The sequence below is a fragment of the Leptodactylus fuscus genome, chromosome 5 (genome assembly GCF_031893055.1).
Source record: "Leptodactylus fuscus isolate aLepFus1 chromosome 5, aLepFus1.hap2, whole genome shotgun sequence".
Classification (NCBI taxonomy): Eukaryota; Metazoa; Chordata; class Amphibia; order Anura; family Leptodactylidae; genus Leptodactylus; species Leptodactylus fuscus.
The window spans coordinates 43,850,032-43,865,495 of NC_134269.1; the positions used below are offsets into that span (position 1 = coordinate 43,850,032).

At 40.8% G+C, this 15,464-nt stretch overlaps 1 protein-coding gene across 3 annotated transcripts in view; it reads right to left on the reverse strand.

The window, feature by feature from the left end:
- Positions 1-1,777: 1,777 nt before the first annotated feature.
- LOC142202747 (substance-P receptor) overlaps positions 1,778-15,464 on the reverse strand; it is a 163,683-nt gene continuing 149,996 nt past the window's right edge. Inside the window, exons 5-6 of one of the 3 annotated variants that reach the window (XM_075273048.1) lie at positions 13,229-13,281; positions 1,778-2,284 (exon numbers count right to left, since the gene is read on the reverse strand). In XM_075273048.1, the coding sequence (XP_075129149.1) occupies positions 2,139-2,284; positions 13,229-13,281 (199 nt within the window). In that variant the 3' untranslated portion in view covers positions 1,778-2,138. Of the gene's footprint in view, positions 2,285-10,106; positions 13,282-15,464 lie in introns of those variants that run through there. The other 2 variants (XM_075273047.1, XM_075273046.1) reach the window with 2 other exon arrangements.

Sequence of the window (15,464 nt, forward strand, 5' to 3'; positions counted from 1 at the left end):
AGAACTGCGATGTGTTGCTGCCGTGGTTTCGTCCCTTGGGCCTTAGTCTTAAGGCTAAGGCCATATGGGTTGGGTTTGCTACTGGGTGTCCGAAACAAGCTAGCTTTCACTGCAGCTGTCAGCCATGCGTTGCGATGGTTTAATACCACGGTTAAACATGTCAAAAACTGACATTCAGCGTGTTCAAAGCCCACAATGCGAGACATTTCGCGTTGCTTTTCTACAGTGTGTAAATTTGATTTGTTGAAATCCCACCCAGTACACCGCTACTGTACATCGCAGCGGGTTAGCTTCATCGCTGGGTGTATCCCCAGATTAAAAGCGACATTCATACAGTCTTAGCAAATTACAAAAAAATAAGTAATTTTTAACCTAAATTCTTACGTGTTTTCTGTGACAAACTATAATTTGAGCATATTTGGGCGTAATAACCAGAATGCTCCACGCCATTGTCTTCTGCATGTGCATTCATCATTTACTATATTTACAATCGGGCAAAGCCAACACCAGTTTTGGAGGAATTAAGTGCCCTATTGTTTAGTAGATACAAAGTGCGTTTTTCTGTAAACCGTTGTGAATGGATACTGAATGTTACGTCAGGTTAGTTATGTGCTTGGAGGGTGAATGATTGTCATTCATTGTGCATTACATGGTAGGAAGGTAGGAAGGTAGGAAGAAATTTCCAACTGCGTCGGAATTAGTGACGCAACACCTATTAAAGGATGAATAGAATTGTTGGAGATGGTGAAAAATCCTCTGGTTCGGAGACCATCATGTCCTACCCCACATATGCATGATTGTCACATTGATTTTTGGAATATATTGATGGTCACCTATTGGCCATCCTATAAACTTCCTGTGGTATTTCCGATAAAATAAGCAACATTGACAAATGGATTATATATCCAATATTTTGGCCTAGTTCAGAAATCATCGAGCCTGAAGAAGACCTTTTAAGGCCAAACTGTTGATTTCTATAATACAGGTCTATGATTCTTTCCTACTAACTGTATTCATAGTAATCCTATATATATTTCACAGTGCTTCTTTAATATACATTCAGAGTTCATATCTCTAAAATCAGCTTGGCCCTCTTCATTTTAGGTCTTGGGTAGGGTTGAGCGATCGTGTTTAGGTGGGATCGAGATCGGTACTATTTCCCACAATGCTTTGATTAGCCTTCACACTGAGTATACACTCTGCTCATTCTGAGTGGAGTGTATACTCAGTGTGAAGGCTCCACTGTGGTTCCATAGGAATGAATGGAAGCAGCCGGCACACAGCCTTAACCCCCTGCGCGCCGGCTGCCTCCATTCATTCTAATGGGAGACTAAACTAACATCTCTAGTAGCCACTTACCTCCAGAGATGGCTGCTCCGGTGCCCGGTGTTCTCCTTCTTCTTCGCCTCGCTGCCGCCGCCTCCCAGGTTAGAGTTTAAAGAGCTAGGAAGGCGGAGATTGTGGCTTAGGAGAGTGTGGGCAGGTACATGGCGGGGAGACATGACGTCTCCCCTCCCAGTACCCGCCCACACTCTCCTAATCTGGGAGGCAGGTGGCAGTGAGGCGAGAAGAGCAGCATGGAGCGGCAGCGAGGCGAAGAAGAACACTGGGCACCGGAGCAGCCATCTTTGCAGGTAAGTGGACACCAGGGGGACTAAGTAGCCAGAGGATTAAAAAAAAAATCCCCTGGCTACTTAGTGATTCACTACACAGTGTGGATTCTAACAATTAAAGCATTCAATTGTTAGATTTCATGCTGTATAGTGAATAGGATTGCTTTTAAAATCCGATCTCCGATTAATAAAAAAATCCCATTGACTTGCATTGGGATCGGAATTGGGATCGAGATCGGGTTCGAATGAAAAATGATCGGAAATCGGAATTTAAAATCAATCCTGAAAAGTCAAGATCGCCTCAACCCTAGTCTTGGCCAATACCGATCTAACATACAATACATGGTCTTCATTTATAAAAAATGACGTATAGAAAGTATCTATCATATTAGTCTGCCTACCAAATCCATAACTATAAACAATTCCCCCCAAAATTGCAAAGCATAAAATATATAACAATAAAAAAACAAAAAAAACAAAACATCTTTGTGCTTTGGTTTTCCATTCAGTCATGTCCTTATGGGCTCAGGGAGTCTCATCCTTTGTCTCCTTTGTTTCTTGTAGGGTGCCATTGTTTGCTGTGCTTTTCACTTGGCCATTCATGTTTTCCATTTTCCTAGACTCGGAGGGTTTTCTTGTTCTCATCTTATCAAGCTCTTTATGGTCCTCTCCTGTCAGGATAATATGAGGAGGTTGTCACTCTTTGGCCATACATATTAAAGCTGGAATGGATATATACTAATCTTTATATGATCAGATTAAGTATTCCACCCTAACCCTACATTACAGAATATACTCTGGTAACTTGAAGGACTTGTTAGAACCCATATGCACCTCTATAATAGAAAAAAACTCCAAAATATTAACAGTAGATAAACAAATTGTATGGGGGCAGAAGAACCTTGTGGTAGAGTAAAAGTTACCTAAATTGGATCCAGGGGGTCATAGGAACACTGGTGTGTAGTAGTAAAAGGAACTGGATGGTCAGAAAGGTTTTGGACAAAGTTGTTCGGTCTCTTAATTTCTTGGAGAAATTAATTATAGTCCAAATAAAACATTTTATATGTAGAACTCTATCCTTACGCTAGGTCCATAGTAGTGTTTGACTCTCCATCGTTCGGATCCGCACGAGGAACCAAACTAAGGCTAGATACATATCAGTGTTGGAGTCTCTGTAGGAGATTCCACCTAAACTTGTTGGAAGTCCTTCAAAATGGGCGGATTCAACAAGTATTACTGGTTTTCTTAGCATTACCAGTAGCTCAGCCACCTTTGCACATAAATGGGCTGGCAGGGAATACTACCATTTTTGCTTTTGTTTTCATCAAGGTCCCACATTTTACTTAAAAACGGGAGAAGATGGAAGCAGAATGGGGATTATCATGTAACCTTGGGAGTTACAGAAACAGTGTAACTCATTGTGCTACACTGTTTCCATAACTCCTATTAACCTCTATGGGAGTTAGGGTAACATCATAAAACGGCTACATTTGGATATTTTAGGAACTCTTGTCCGACTCTACATTCTTTAATAGGTACACCTCTCTGGCACAGCTGATATAATTTCTCTAGCCCCCCAATGCAGCTGTCTGACATTGAGTGTATTCCTCACACAGTCTTATTCCAGGAGTCTAAAATTCACAACCCTAATAGTGTCGCTGGTGCATAGTGTTTTTTTTTTGTTTTTTTTTGTAGATACAGGAGTTTAAAGTAATAGATTATCTGGCATTTGTCACTGCAGGGGACCCTGACAAGTAACTTTAAAGACGATGAGTATGTTGGCTTATACTTTTATACTGAGCATAAGGAAGTGATGCCATTTTTTCCTATGAGCATGCAGAGATAGAAGAAGATTTGTAAGGTGACAGATTCATGAGCTAATAAAAATGTCATGCAGTGGGGTAAATGGGAGACCAAGGTTTCCTGTCCTAGCGATCAGTGGGGATCACATCTCCGTAGTTCACCATCTATTACCCTTCCAGTGTATAGGTGTAAAACATTTTAGGGAGAATACTCTTTTAACCCAAAGCTCGTAGCAAAAAAACGCTGTGGGTAAAACCTCAGCGGTAATGCCTCACGGTTTTCCCGTAGTACTGCTTTCATTACACCTATAGGGAAACTGCTGGCATCTCCGTAGGTATAATCGACACGCTGCAATTTCCAAAACTGCAACCGTTTTGGAATTGTAACGTTTCTGCTGCCTGTATTTTTTCCGGATTGTGTTGATGGGATCCCATTCACTTTGCAGGGACGGTAAAATGCGACTTTTACATCACTGCCAAAACTCGACATATACACCACATTCATTCACACATTCATTCATTTTTTTACACTGACGCACAGGTTTCCCACTGAATGAACACATTGCCATGAATGGGTAAGTATGAGGCTCTCGGATGCCACGCGTACGTGATATGTGGATGTGACAATGAGGCCTAATAGCAGCAACTATAATATTTGTTGACATGTTTTATGATTTGTGGGTTCCTGTCATATCGATCACAAAGTATGAATGCGGGCAGGCAGATGGGCAGGCGGGCGGGCAGGCAGGCAGTGATCCCCGCCTGCAATCGTCTATTGCTATCTATAAATATGACTTAGAAATCCATTTTGCTTCAGCAGGGTCACATTAATACACATTTGCTAAACGCTGTGTCAGGCTGCATTAGGTATCTGCAAGACTGCTTTGCCGCACTGTGACACAGAGATTGCAGGGAACGTTACTTGACAGTATATTGTGACAGGATGAATAAATTCCATGTCTCCTAAGATCTTAGCACTCCTTTTATTTCTGCTGTCGGACATTGTATATGTGTTTCTTCTGTTTTCTGTAGTACAAGTAATATAACCTTTCACAATATAAAGCCCGAGTTCCTCCTTACACATATAGTCAAATACACATGCTTGTGGGATGGCGGCTTTATATTACTCAAGGTTACTTGGATGCAACAAGCCGGATTTGGTTTACCTTCAGGCATTCCCAGGGATGTGAAAGGGTAACTGCACATATGACATATATAATTCATTACAGACATTCTCATGCAGATGATGGTGTTGGAAAAGAGAGGTGAGACAGATAGGTGCTTTGCAGATTCTTCTATACCGCAATTCCATGCCTAGGTCCTGATGAAAGGGATTAAAGGAGATATATCCATAATATTATGTGCCACCTATACGGGCCCATGTCCACAGAAAAGCAAATGCTTGGACCCCGTACAGCTGCATTTTATAAGCATTGGCTCTTCTTTGCGTCGCCATATGGACCCACCGCTGTGTATGGGGATGTAATACAGTAATATGACTGTGTGCATTTGTATTAGCAATGCGGATGTCTAAACAGAAACTTTTATGATTCACTCCATAAATCATCAGAGCAAGTGAGAATGTTCATATTTTGTAAATATTTTCATATATTTTAATAAAAATGATCCTTTCTCCTGTAATTTCCTTTCCCCACCCCTGCACTGATCTCTGTTTCTGAATGTATACGCTGTACACAGGGCAACCTGTTATGGAGTGAAGGAGTCACTTTAACCATAGGGAAAATGGCGCATCCACATTACGCCCTATGGTAGCAGGGGCCCCCTTAACCGCTCTGAATAGAGTGGGACAGTCCCATATTGGGGCACAAGCAATGGAGGGGCGTGAATAAAGGTATGACGTGGAGGGGTGCTAGCAGGCCTTGGGGAATGCCCATAGTGCTCAGTGGGCTCATTTACATATAATAATTAACTGGGATACAACAGAACAGCGGGGAGAAGATTTTGCATTGTTTGCAACAGTTTCAAGTTTTGTTTTTGAGTTCTGTCCTCTCTAATGCTATGACAACAATTGGGAGCTAGGAAATCAGTAAATCAAATCTCGTTTTTTTTTTCTTTTTACAGCATATGGACACTTGGAACTTCATATACAAACACTGTCTCTGAGAAAAAGCCAATAACAACCAATTAAAGTTTGGAGTTTTGAACCGCGACGCCTGTTGACAACAGAAAGAACATCTAAGTAAGTGTCCGAGTATCTGTCATGAGTGTAATAAAATGCTGTGGTATCTGTCACCTTTAGCAGATGAGTACACTTGGAAGCTGGGTGTGAAATTTGGTAGAGATACTAGGGTGATGAGAACTAAGCTTTAGATAAATGCAGATTGTGTTAAATAGATACACAGTTATTGTTGGGGATGAATCCATCCATTTTGGGGATCTTTAGAACCATACACGCTTCATTGTATCATTGTACAGAACATGCAAGTTGTGAATCAAGTAGACAATAGTGTAACCAAATGGGGTTATCTTGTGCTGGACCTTGAAGTTCTTCTGAATTGGGGCCATTGGCCTATAGAAGGCTGCTACTCTGGTGGACAAAACCAAGATCTCCATCTCTGGATCTGCGTGTGCTTATTGTGTTTTCAAGCTACTATTTTGACCATTGAAACCAATGGGATCCAGGATAGGTAATGTTTTAGAAGGGAACACCTCTCCTGTTCGGCCACAGGAAAATGGCCGATGGACATGCTCAGTCAACGCATTTGGATGAAGATGTGATGGGAGCGCGAGAAAAGAGATGATCCGGAGAAGAAGACACAGGCGTCGCTGGAGAGTTTTCAGACAGTTCAGGGGACGCCCCCATTGCTGTTTGAGTGCAGGGGTACGCCTCCAGTGCTGTCTGAAGACTCATTTACATATGGAAGAAGGAAGATATTTCTCAGGAACGGCAGTGCGGATCCGAATAATAAAGGTAAGAGAAGAATAGCCTATCTTAAGGCTATTCCTACGTGTATTTAATTAAAAAGGGGGTATTCTAAGGATAGAATCCCTTTAAATACAATTTAGAATTTTTAGTCCTGAAGAGACACTATGTTGTTCATTACCCATAGGTTAACCATCTCCATAGCCACCTTCCAGATCTGCCTGGTAAAAACTAATTTTCTTATCCAGAATACAGAATCAAATCTGTAAAAGCAAAATTTGTCTCATGTTTTAAAATGTATTGCAGGTCCCCAAATAACCTACAGATGTGTCCACCCTTACCCTTCCATGAAAGACTCCAATTTCTCACATATACTGTACAAAAGCCTTGACAGGCTGCAGTTCACATCACAACCACTGGGTGGCCACATACAGCATAAACAACTCCTGACAAAATCATGTCTTTTCTCAAAGCTGGTTATCTCACACCATTCATCTTGGGATATGTTGAGCCGAGAGAAAAGGTAAAGAAAGACACATCTGTATTAGATATACATACGTTTCAACATGTGTAGGGCCAAAATTAAAGGAATTTGCCTTATTTTAAGATCAAATCCCATTACTATTAAGGGACTCTCTCCACATTAATCCCTGCCAATACAACGTTACGATTCTCCACTACAGACCACGTAATGAAACAACATGTTTATTTGTGAAAATACTGCTTTTGTCTGAACAGTGAAAACATTTACAGCGTTTTACAGATATAACAAAGGCAGATCATACTCATATACAGCACATCTACATGACAGCTCATGGAGCACAACTTACAGAGCTATATACTGTGTTTATCAGGAAGTCCGCACAACATCTTAAGCCTGGGTGCTAGGTTGCAAAACATACACCAAAAATAAATTCCCTTAAATTCTAAGGGTTTATACGCACTATGAATTAAAGCAGTAACCTTCTGATGGCTTTGGACAAGACTATATACATTCCCTTTAGAATGGTACTTTCCAGCACGGAACACTGGATCCATCCTATCCGCCATATTCACCAATCCTCACCAGAATGTTCCATTGCACCATAACATGGGTGGCTCAAGATGTATTTTATTCACATATTTTTCACATTCATGTTCAATAAATACCCTGTTAAAATGTTTGTTTAACACTATAATAATTTGAAGACATTTAAAGGTTTCACGTCTAGCACATAATATGATCTTTTTGGAAAAAATATAGAACCACAGCGGCTATAATGGAGCGTTTGCAAACAATCGTAATAAAAGGCAGTGTCCTCCGAATGCAAAATATACATCGATGAAGAATTGACTAGATTTTGATCAATACTTGTGTTTCTCCTTTATATGGAAGCTGTAGGAATGTGCGGTAAATACTGTTTTTTTTATGTGTTTTCGTTGTAAAGAATAAGCATTTGGCACTTATAATAAAATAGAGTAAAAAAGAGACACACAGCAGAATTGATAAATCCCATCACAATATACATGTCAAGTAACTCTTAATTTACACATTCAAATCGGAACAGTAGCATGTTACTACAAAAGCTTCATTCTGCTCAAAACCCAAAAAATTCTTGTAACCTGAATCTTTCATCATACTTAGTCATCCAAGATGCTGAGATATTGGGAACTGTTTGGCAATAGGGCAACACACTGACTAATGGACTAATAGAAATTATAGAGGACAAGGGCTCCTTACAGATGGCCGAGGACAAGTTCGGGGTGCCATACGGGTTTTCCCAGATAGCACACCGACCCATTCATTTCTGTCGACCCATGCATGCAGCCGTGTATAACACAGTCCCGTGTGCGGGCTCACAGTCCAGGCCTCAAAACTCAAGACAGGTTCTATTCCTATCCGGTTTTGCGGCTGTGCTTCCATGGCTCCTACTTAATGAATGAATGAGGCCACAGAAGCATGGCCGGTGCATGGGTGGCACGTGGATGACATCCGTGTGCCACCTGTGTACCGTTTGTGCCATTCAAACAAAACCAGGAGCCAGTACACAGTCATGTACAACTGGTTTAAGGCTGAATCTACACATTGCTTTTTTGGTTGCAAATTTTGAGGCTGAGGCCCCACATTGCGGAAACGCAGCTTTTTTTTGTTGCAGATCTTCCTACATTTTCTGTAAGCCAAAGCCAGGAGTGGGTTGAGCAGAATATATAAGTATAAGAACTTCCTATATATTTCCCATTTCTGTTGAATCCATTCTTGGCTTCTGCACAAAAAAATGCTGCAAAATCTGCAACAAAAAAGCTGCATTTCCGCAACATGTTTTTTTTTGGAGCCATAGCCGAGTTGCATAAAAAGGAATGGGAAATATAAAGGAAACACATATACTTTTCCCTTCAGATAAATCCGCTCCTGGCATTGGCTCAAAAATCTGCAAAAAAATTGCAGCATTTCAGCAATGTGTGGCCTCGGCCTGTTCATAAACGCAGCATTTTTAGATCTTGTGGAAATACAAAAGAAAATAACACTGCGTTTTCCAATCATGCACACATTGCGGAGTAAAAACTCTTTGAAATAACCACGTTTTCATGAAAGTATACATTTTTGAAAAACATATGTTAGTTTTACCTTGGAAATGCTTCATTTTCCCCAAAGTTTTTTTTTCTGCGTTTCTACCGTGTTTTTCCCCACTGTGTTTTGGTATGTGTGGCCTTAGCCTAAAGAGGTTTTCTCACTAATAACACTTATCCCCTATCCACTGGTACCTTGTAGAGATGAGCGAACACTGTTCGGATCAGCCGATCCGAACAGCACGCACCCATAGAAATGAATGGAAGCACCTGTGACGCCGGCCGGCCGCCGGCAAAGTCAGCGTCACAGATGCTTCCATTCATTTCTATGGGTGCGTGCTGTTCGGATCGGCTGATCCAAATGTTCGCTCATCTCTAGTACCTTGCAATTATGAGAATGGAGTGGTAGTATACATGCATGACCACTGCTCTATGCAATTCTATAGGGCTAACTCCATCACGCCATTCATATAGGTGTACCCTACTTGCAGGATCGCTGGGGTTTAGTCATACGGATCCCCTATTTGAAGTATAGGGGAGAAATGTAATTACTGGGAGAAGCCCTGGAGACATTATATTGTTGGTTCACCAACTTTTTACCTGCCATGCAGCTCCCCATATGTTAGCTTCCAGGACTGTGAGCATGATTTAGGAAAATAGGATACTAGAGCTAGGCTTTAATATATTAATATTGAATATATTAATTGAAATTAAATATGTCATGTATTATATTGTATTGCACATTTGGTTTTTCATGTTTTTTTTATTTTTTTTTGTCTTAGGGGAGCAATTGCGTTGTCAGGAAGTTTCATTTCTTGGAACAATGTGGGCAATTCTATTCACATATCATTGGTTAGAAAACCCAAAAGATGATGGATTTCGAATTCGTGGCCGTTTTGGAAAATTAAGATCTATCAGAAATGGCCCCTGGTTATGAAGGACCCTTACCAACCTTAACAACTAGACTGAATTTCAGTAGAATTTTTAATGTTATGTGACCTATAATTGGTTGAAGGGTTATGGGAGCTACCAGCATTTATGTTCCCATTTCTAAGGAAGAGGAATGTAATAACTAGAGATGAGCGAGTACTGTTCGGATCAGCCGATCCGAACAGCACGCTCGCATAGAAATGAATGGACGTAGCCAGCACGCGGGGGGTTAAGTGGCCGGCCGCCGTCAAAGCGGAAGTACCAGGTGCATCCATTCATTTCTATGGAGCGTGCTGTTTGGATCGGCTGATCCGAACAGTACTCGCTCACCTCTAGTAATAACTATTTAGTAACATAAAATATATTAAAACATTACATTTGTAAGTATAAATATCTCATTTGGTAATAGAAACTAATTTATTGTGTATTTGTTGAAATTACTGTATCTCCCTTAGGCCCAGTTCACATCTGCGTTCGCTATTCCGTTTGCAGATCCTCTTGGGGATCCCCCGAATGGAAAACCGAACGCATTAAAAAGTGGTAAGCAATGAAAGCACACGTACCCCATAGACTATAATGGGGTCTATGCTATGTATTTTCTGTGCAGTGTCGACACAGAATCCAAATGGACTCCTCCGAACAGAATACTGAACGCAGATGTGTACCAGGTCTAACTAAAAGTATATAAAGTCAACTTAGCCGGATAAGGTCTGTTCCTTCCCACTTAAGTTCTGCAGTTTTCTAAGATTCATTCCAAGTTATGAACAAAACTGGAAACATTTAATCTAAGGAACTGCAGTAACTCCTGGAGCCTATAGATGTCACTGCATAACATGCCACAAGTCAGAAAAACAGATTCAATTTTGGAAAGAGTTCAATTATGTTTAATTCTATGTTTGGAGCTTAATCCCTTTGTACAAGTTGACTTTTTTTAGTGGTTTTAAAGTTTTTTTTTAACAAAGTATTGTTATTTTCCTTTTTTAGATATGTGCTTTAAATCAGTGGTTTGTCCTGAAGTAGTTTAGAGACAGAGACAGAAACAGGTCAGTCACTCAGAAAGGGTGAGCTTACTTGAAGGCAACGATTAGTATCTGGACTGAAGTTCTTGTTTAAGGAGTGTGTAACATCAGTCACTAAGCAGTGTTTATATACACCTTGTGCTGACCCCACTACTGTCACCGGAGATGAACGATCCCAACATTTCATTCAACAGGAACATTTACAGAATCTGGCACATCGGTAGCTTGGCATGGTCTACACTTTTTAGTTGATGTTTTGAAATTTTTGGAATGAGTTTCTAACCTGCGGAGAGTAAAATGATCTGATTTTTATCATCGGGTGCCTAAATGTTTGCTAGAATTAGTAGTAAAAAGGTATTCTAATAACTAGTGTACGGTATTCAGCCGAATGTATGAAGATATTTTATTTACTCTGCCTAGGAGAGTGATTATTAATATTATGGGAATGTGATACATTTATATAGTCGACTGAGTAGATCATGGCTTATCTCCATGTAAGTGGTTGCTGGATCCAAATGGATGTTTGTAAGGAGAAACAGTGCCCCCTGAGATCTGTATCAAAAGCCTCTTCCGTAGACAAGCAGTACCCACTCTGTAGTGGTAAAGAGGGGCAAGAACCCTGAACTACTGTCTCTACTGAATCCTTTTTGGAGGATAATATGGTTTGGCTAAAATTCCTAGTCATACTTTAAGGCTCTTTTAGGGGTTGAGTATTAACTTTCCAAGTACCTACCTACCATATAGGTGGCATCAAAGAGATATTGTTCTTCCTTCTGCATGTAAGCTAGTTTCTATACCTATTTTCCACACTGTCTGTAAAACTCCCCACCCTCGGTAGATTTCTGCAAGGAAAAACTACCCTTGAATGGCTTCTTGCCCATCCAGCTAGTATCCTGCTCTGTACTGATGAGGGGCAAGAATTCTGAAACAGTGTTCTATAAATGGTTACAACGTCATTGTGGAGGAAATTCTGGTTTCAAAGCTCATTCATGGGTTGGACTTAGAGGGTTGCTGCATATAGGTAGCGGTATAGTTCATAAGGATAACTAATTTACATACGGTAAAGCAGGGATCTCCAACCATGAGTCCTCAGATCAGGACTGGGCCCTTGGGGTTTTTATGCTTGTCCGCGGGCTGACCTCAGGCTTAGTTGGATACTTCGTGCTAGGCCACGTTGCTATTTTAACGTGTAAACTAATGGGTAGCTGCTAAGTACACCACACTACCCAATAGTTTACACATTACCATAGCAATGTGGCCTAGGGCAAAGTATCCAGTCTTGGTGTCTAGCAATTTGCCATGACTGCTCAGATGTTTGTGTTACACCCGCCTGCCCCACCGAGCACCTTCCTGTCCACACAGTAGAGCTCGCCTATAACCCGCCCCTATATGGCCAAAGCCCTGCTACTTCCCTACCCCACCCTGTCGGTCATGGAAAAATGGTCTTGATTGAAGCCGGTCCCTGGTGCAAAAGAGGTTGGGGACCACTGGTATACATCATTATATGTGGTCAAAATACCAAATTAGTCTTGATGCTAAAGAGAAATCTATATAATAGTTTGAGGAACACGCAGGTTTTCAACATTGTGGGTTTCCAGGTCAACCATATCCTAAAAAAGGACTGAATTTTAAGTTGTAAGTCCTTCCAAAGAATAATTTATGTTACCTAACTTTTTTACCTTCTTGGGCTTTTCATCAGCATTACGTTACTTGGATATTTGAGGATACAAATAAGTTACCAACACAAGAAAATGAAGAAAAAACAACCTTTCCCAGTTACTGCCTAATATCTGTGGATATTGTACTGAATACACACGGATCACTCCCTGAGGTGCAATATTTCAATTTCTATATTTCCTATTGGGATTTTGTAATAGAGCTATATGGAAAATCTAAACAGGTTAGCACTGGCTGTAGAGGGATCAGGGATTCCTGGACCTTAAAATTTTAAATTTTTAGATAAACCTGAAAAAAAAAATCTATAGAAAATGTGTCAAGATGTAAACACCTCTCAATAACAAAAATGAATAGAAAAAACCCCTGAAATTGTAAACAAAACATATTTCACTTGTAACCAGGGCAAAGATGGATAGAAAATGATAGTACCCCACAGTTAGGGTCAAGCAGCCTAGCAGAGGTTCGAACCACGGAATGAACAGCCAGGAATATCCTGGTGTTGGTGGGACATAACTTATGATAAATTATTTGAGTAGAAGCTGGATGAGTCAGACATGGTCTTACAGACACTGCGAGAAGAACCATTGGAAGTGAGGTCCAATGACAGACGTTTGTTGGTCTTCCCATTCTCTTCTGCTTCTTCGTCGGCGGCACTTAGGACGGATGAGACGGTGGTTTCAATACGACTGATTTTGTACATGCTGCTTTGGGTTTGAAGGTAGCGTGTAGATTTCATTTCCAGACCTTCATACTCACCCGCACGGATGAACGGGCACCATCGAAAGACATGCTTAAAGCCTATGCGGAACCTTAGGATAAAGAAATGTGAACTTTAATTATATACATATTTATAGCTCATGGTAGACGATTCCCAAATATTCATGGAAATTCATAAAATGTTAATGTAATTGCTATTGCAATGTGATAATGATCTCACAATATACAAGGGGATTCGGGGATTGAAGAAATATTCTACCTACATTTATTTTTAGAACAATCATAAAAAGATAACACTCTTTGAAATGAAAATTATCTTCTTATATTCTCCTTGTCTGCTATAAATTCAGGCTTGAGTAAGTTGAGGCAGCATGGAAGCTCGAGACCCACAGACTCATATATTATCCATCACACGAATCGGCCGTAAATGGAGTCTGTCACCAGAACCCAACATATCAACCCACCCCATGGATAGATCAGGGTCACCTAAATCAAATAGTGTTTTCCCCTTGTGAATTAGTCCCTCCTTTGCCAAGATTGTAATTTTTGTCAATATGCAAATGGTCTTTTTGGAGCAATGAGGGTGTTGATGGTTAAATTTTAACTCCATGATAGTGTCCAGGAATTTTTTGGGACATATAATGCTAACTCCCCATCAATATTATAAAAGTGTAATTTGTTATGGCTCAGTTGCACTCATACTCTCTGAACCATTTGGTTATGGGCAGTTGGGGCATGTGATTACCAGTTTGACCACCAGGGCACAGTTTGCTTGGTGTTTAGACCTGAGGTCATTCTCTCCTGTATGGTTGAGTGTCACCGAATTATATGATTAAATTATCATCTATCACATCTTTCCTGACAGCTCAGACAACTCCTATCCCCACCAAGCCCTGCCCTCCTTGTTCCTCTGTATGTCCTGCCATGTATAGAGAGCGGCTGTAACTATGAATTTTGTCTTACTTAAAGGGATTCTATCATTGGATTTTTACCTTTTTAACTAAACCTATCTTCATGTAGCCTTTAGAAAGACTATTGTAGACATACCTTTTGTTTTGTGATTGATGCAGTCAATTTCAAGAAAACTTGTTATCTTCTTATGCAAATCAGTCTTCTCAGAGCACGGTGGGCGTTCCCCCTATGCTGTGAGTACCCCCCGCGTTGTCATCCTGGGCCTGCATCACTGTTACCCCTATAGCTTTCTGTTCATTCCTTCTTCTCTTCTTTCTTCCTTGTCTCATCGACGCAAATGAAGTGCTTGGCCACTTCAGCTTCGGGCCTGAGCATACAGCACATGCACAAAATTTCATTCGCGCCGACAGGACAAGAGAGAAAGAAGAGAAAAAGGAGTGAACAGCAAGCAAGATGGGGCAGCGATGCAGGTCCAGGATGACAACGCGGGGGGTGCTCGCAACACAGGGGGAACGCCCACCGTATTCCGAGAAGACTGGTTTGCATAAGAAGATAACAAGCTTTTCTTGAAATTGGCTGCACTAATCACAAAACAAAAGATATGTCTACAATAGTCTTTCTAAATGCTATATGAAGGTAGGTTTAGTTAAAAATTGAAAAATCCAATGATAGAATCCCTTTAAGGATTGAGGGGCAACACAGTGGCTCAGTGTTAGCACTGCAGCCTTGCAGCACTGGAGTAATGGGTTTGAATTCCACCAGGAACAACATCTGCAAGGAGTTTGTATGTTCTCCCTGTGTTTGTGTGGATTTCCTCCCAGTCTAAGAAGACATACTGATAGGGAAAAAAACGTACATTGTGATTCCTATATAGGGCTCACAATCTACATTTAAAAAAAAAAAAAAAAAAAAAAAAGAATCCCTTTAAGGATTGAACCATGCACTGATAAAGTGAGGGAGTCCATATAATAATTTATTGCACATCTGACTTTACTAGCTGTGAGTTATCTGTGCAAAATCTCTACGTTTCCATTGGATGCAACTCGACACCGAATTCACCTGCCTCCTGCTTATAAGGGCAGGCAGGGAGAAAGCTATTAGAAACTGGAAGCTGGGGGACAGGATGAGACTGCAGTGTGAGTTAAGGGGCAGAATTTGTAACTGGCAAAAGATAGTTGAAACTCTGCAACCTCTGTGTCTGAAAAATTATAGGATTATGGGAAATGGAGGCTGAATTAGGGGAATCACATTATGGGCAGTGGCGTAACTACTAGGGTAGCAGAGGTAGCAGCTGCCACAGGGCCTGGGACATTAGGGGCTACTTTTCTCCTTAATAGGCCGTTACCTATAATAGGGGCCACTA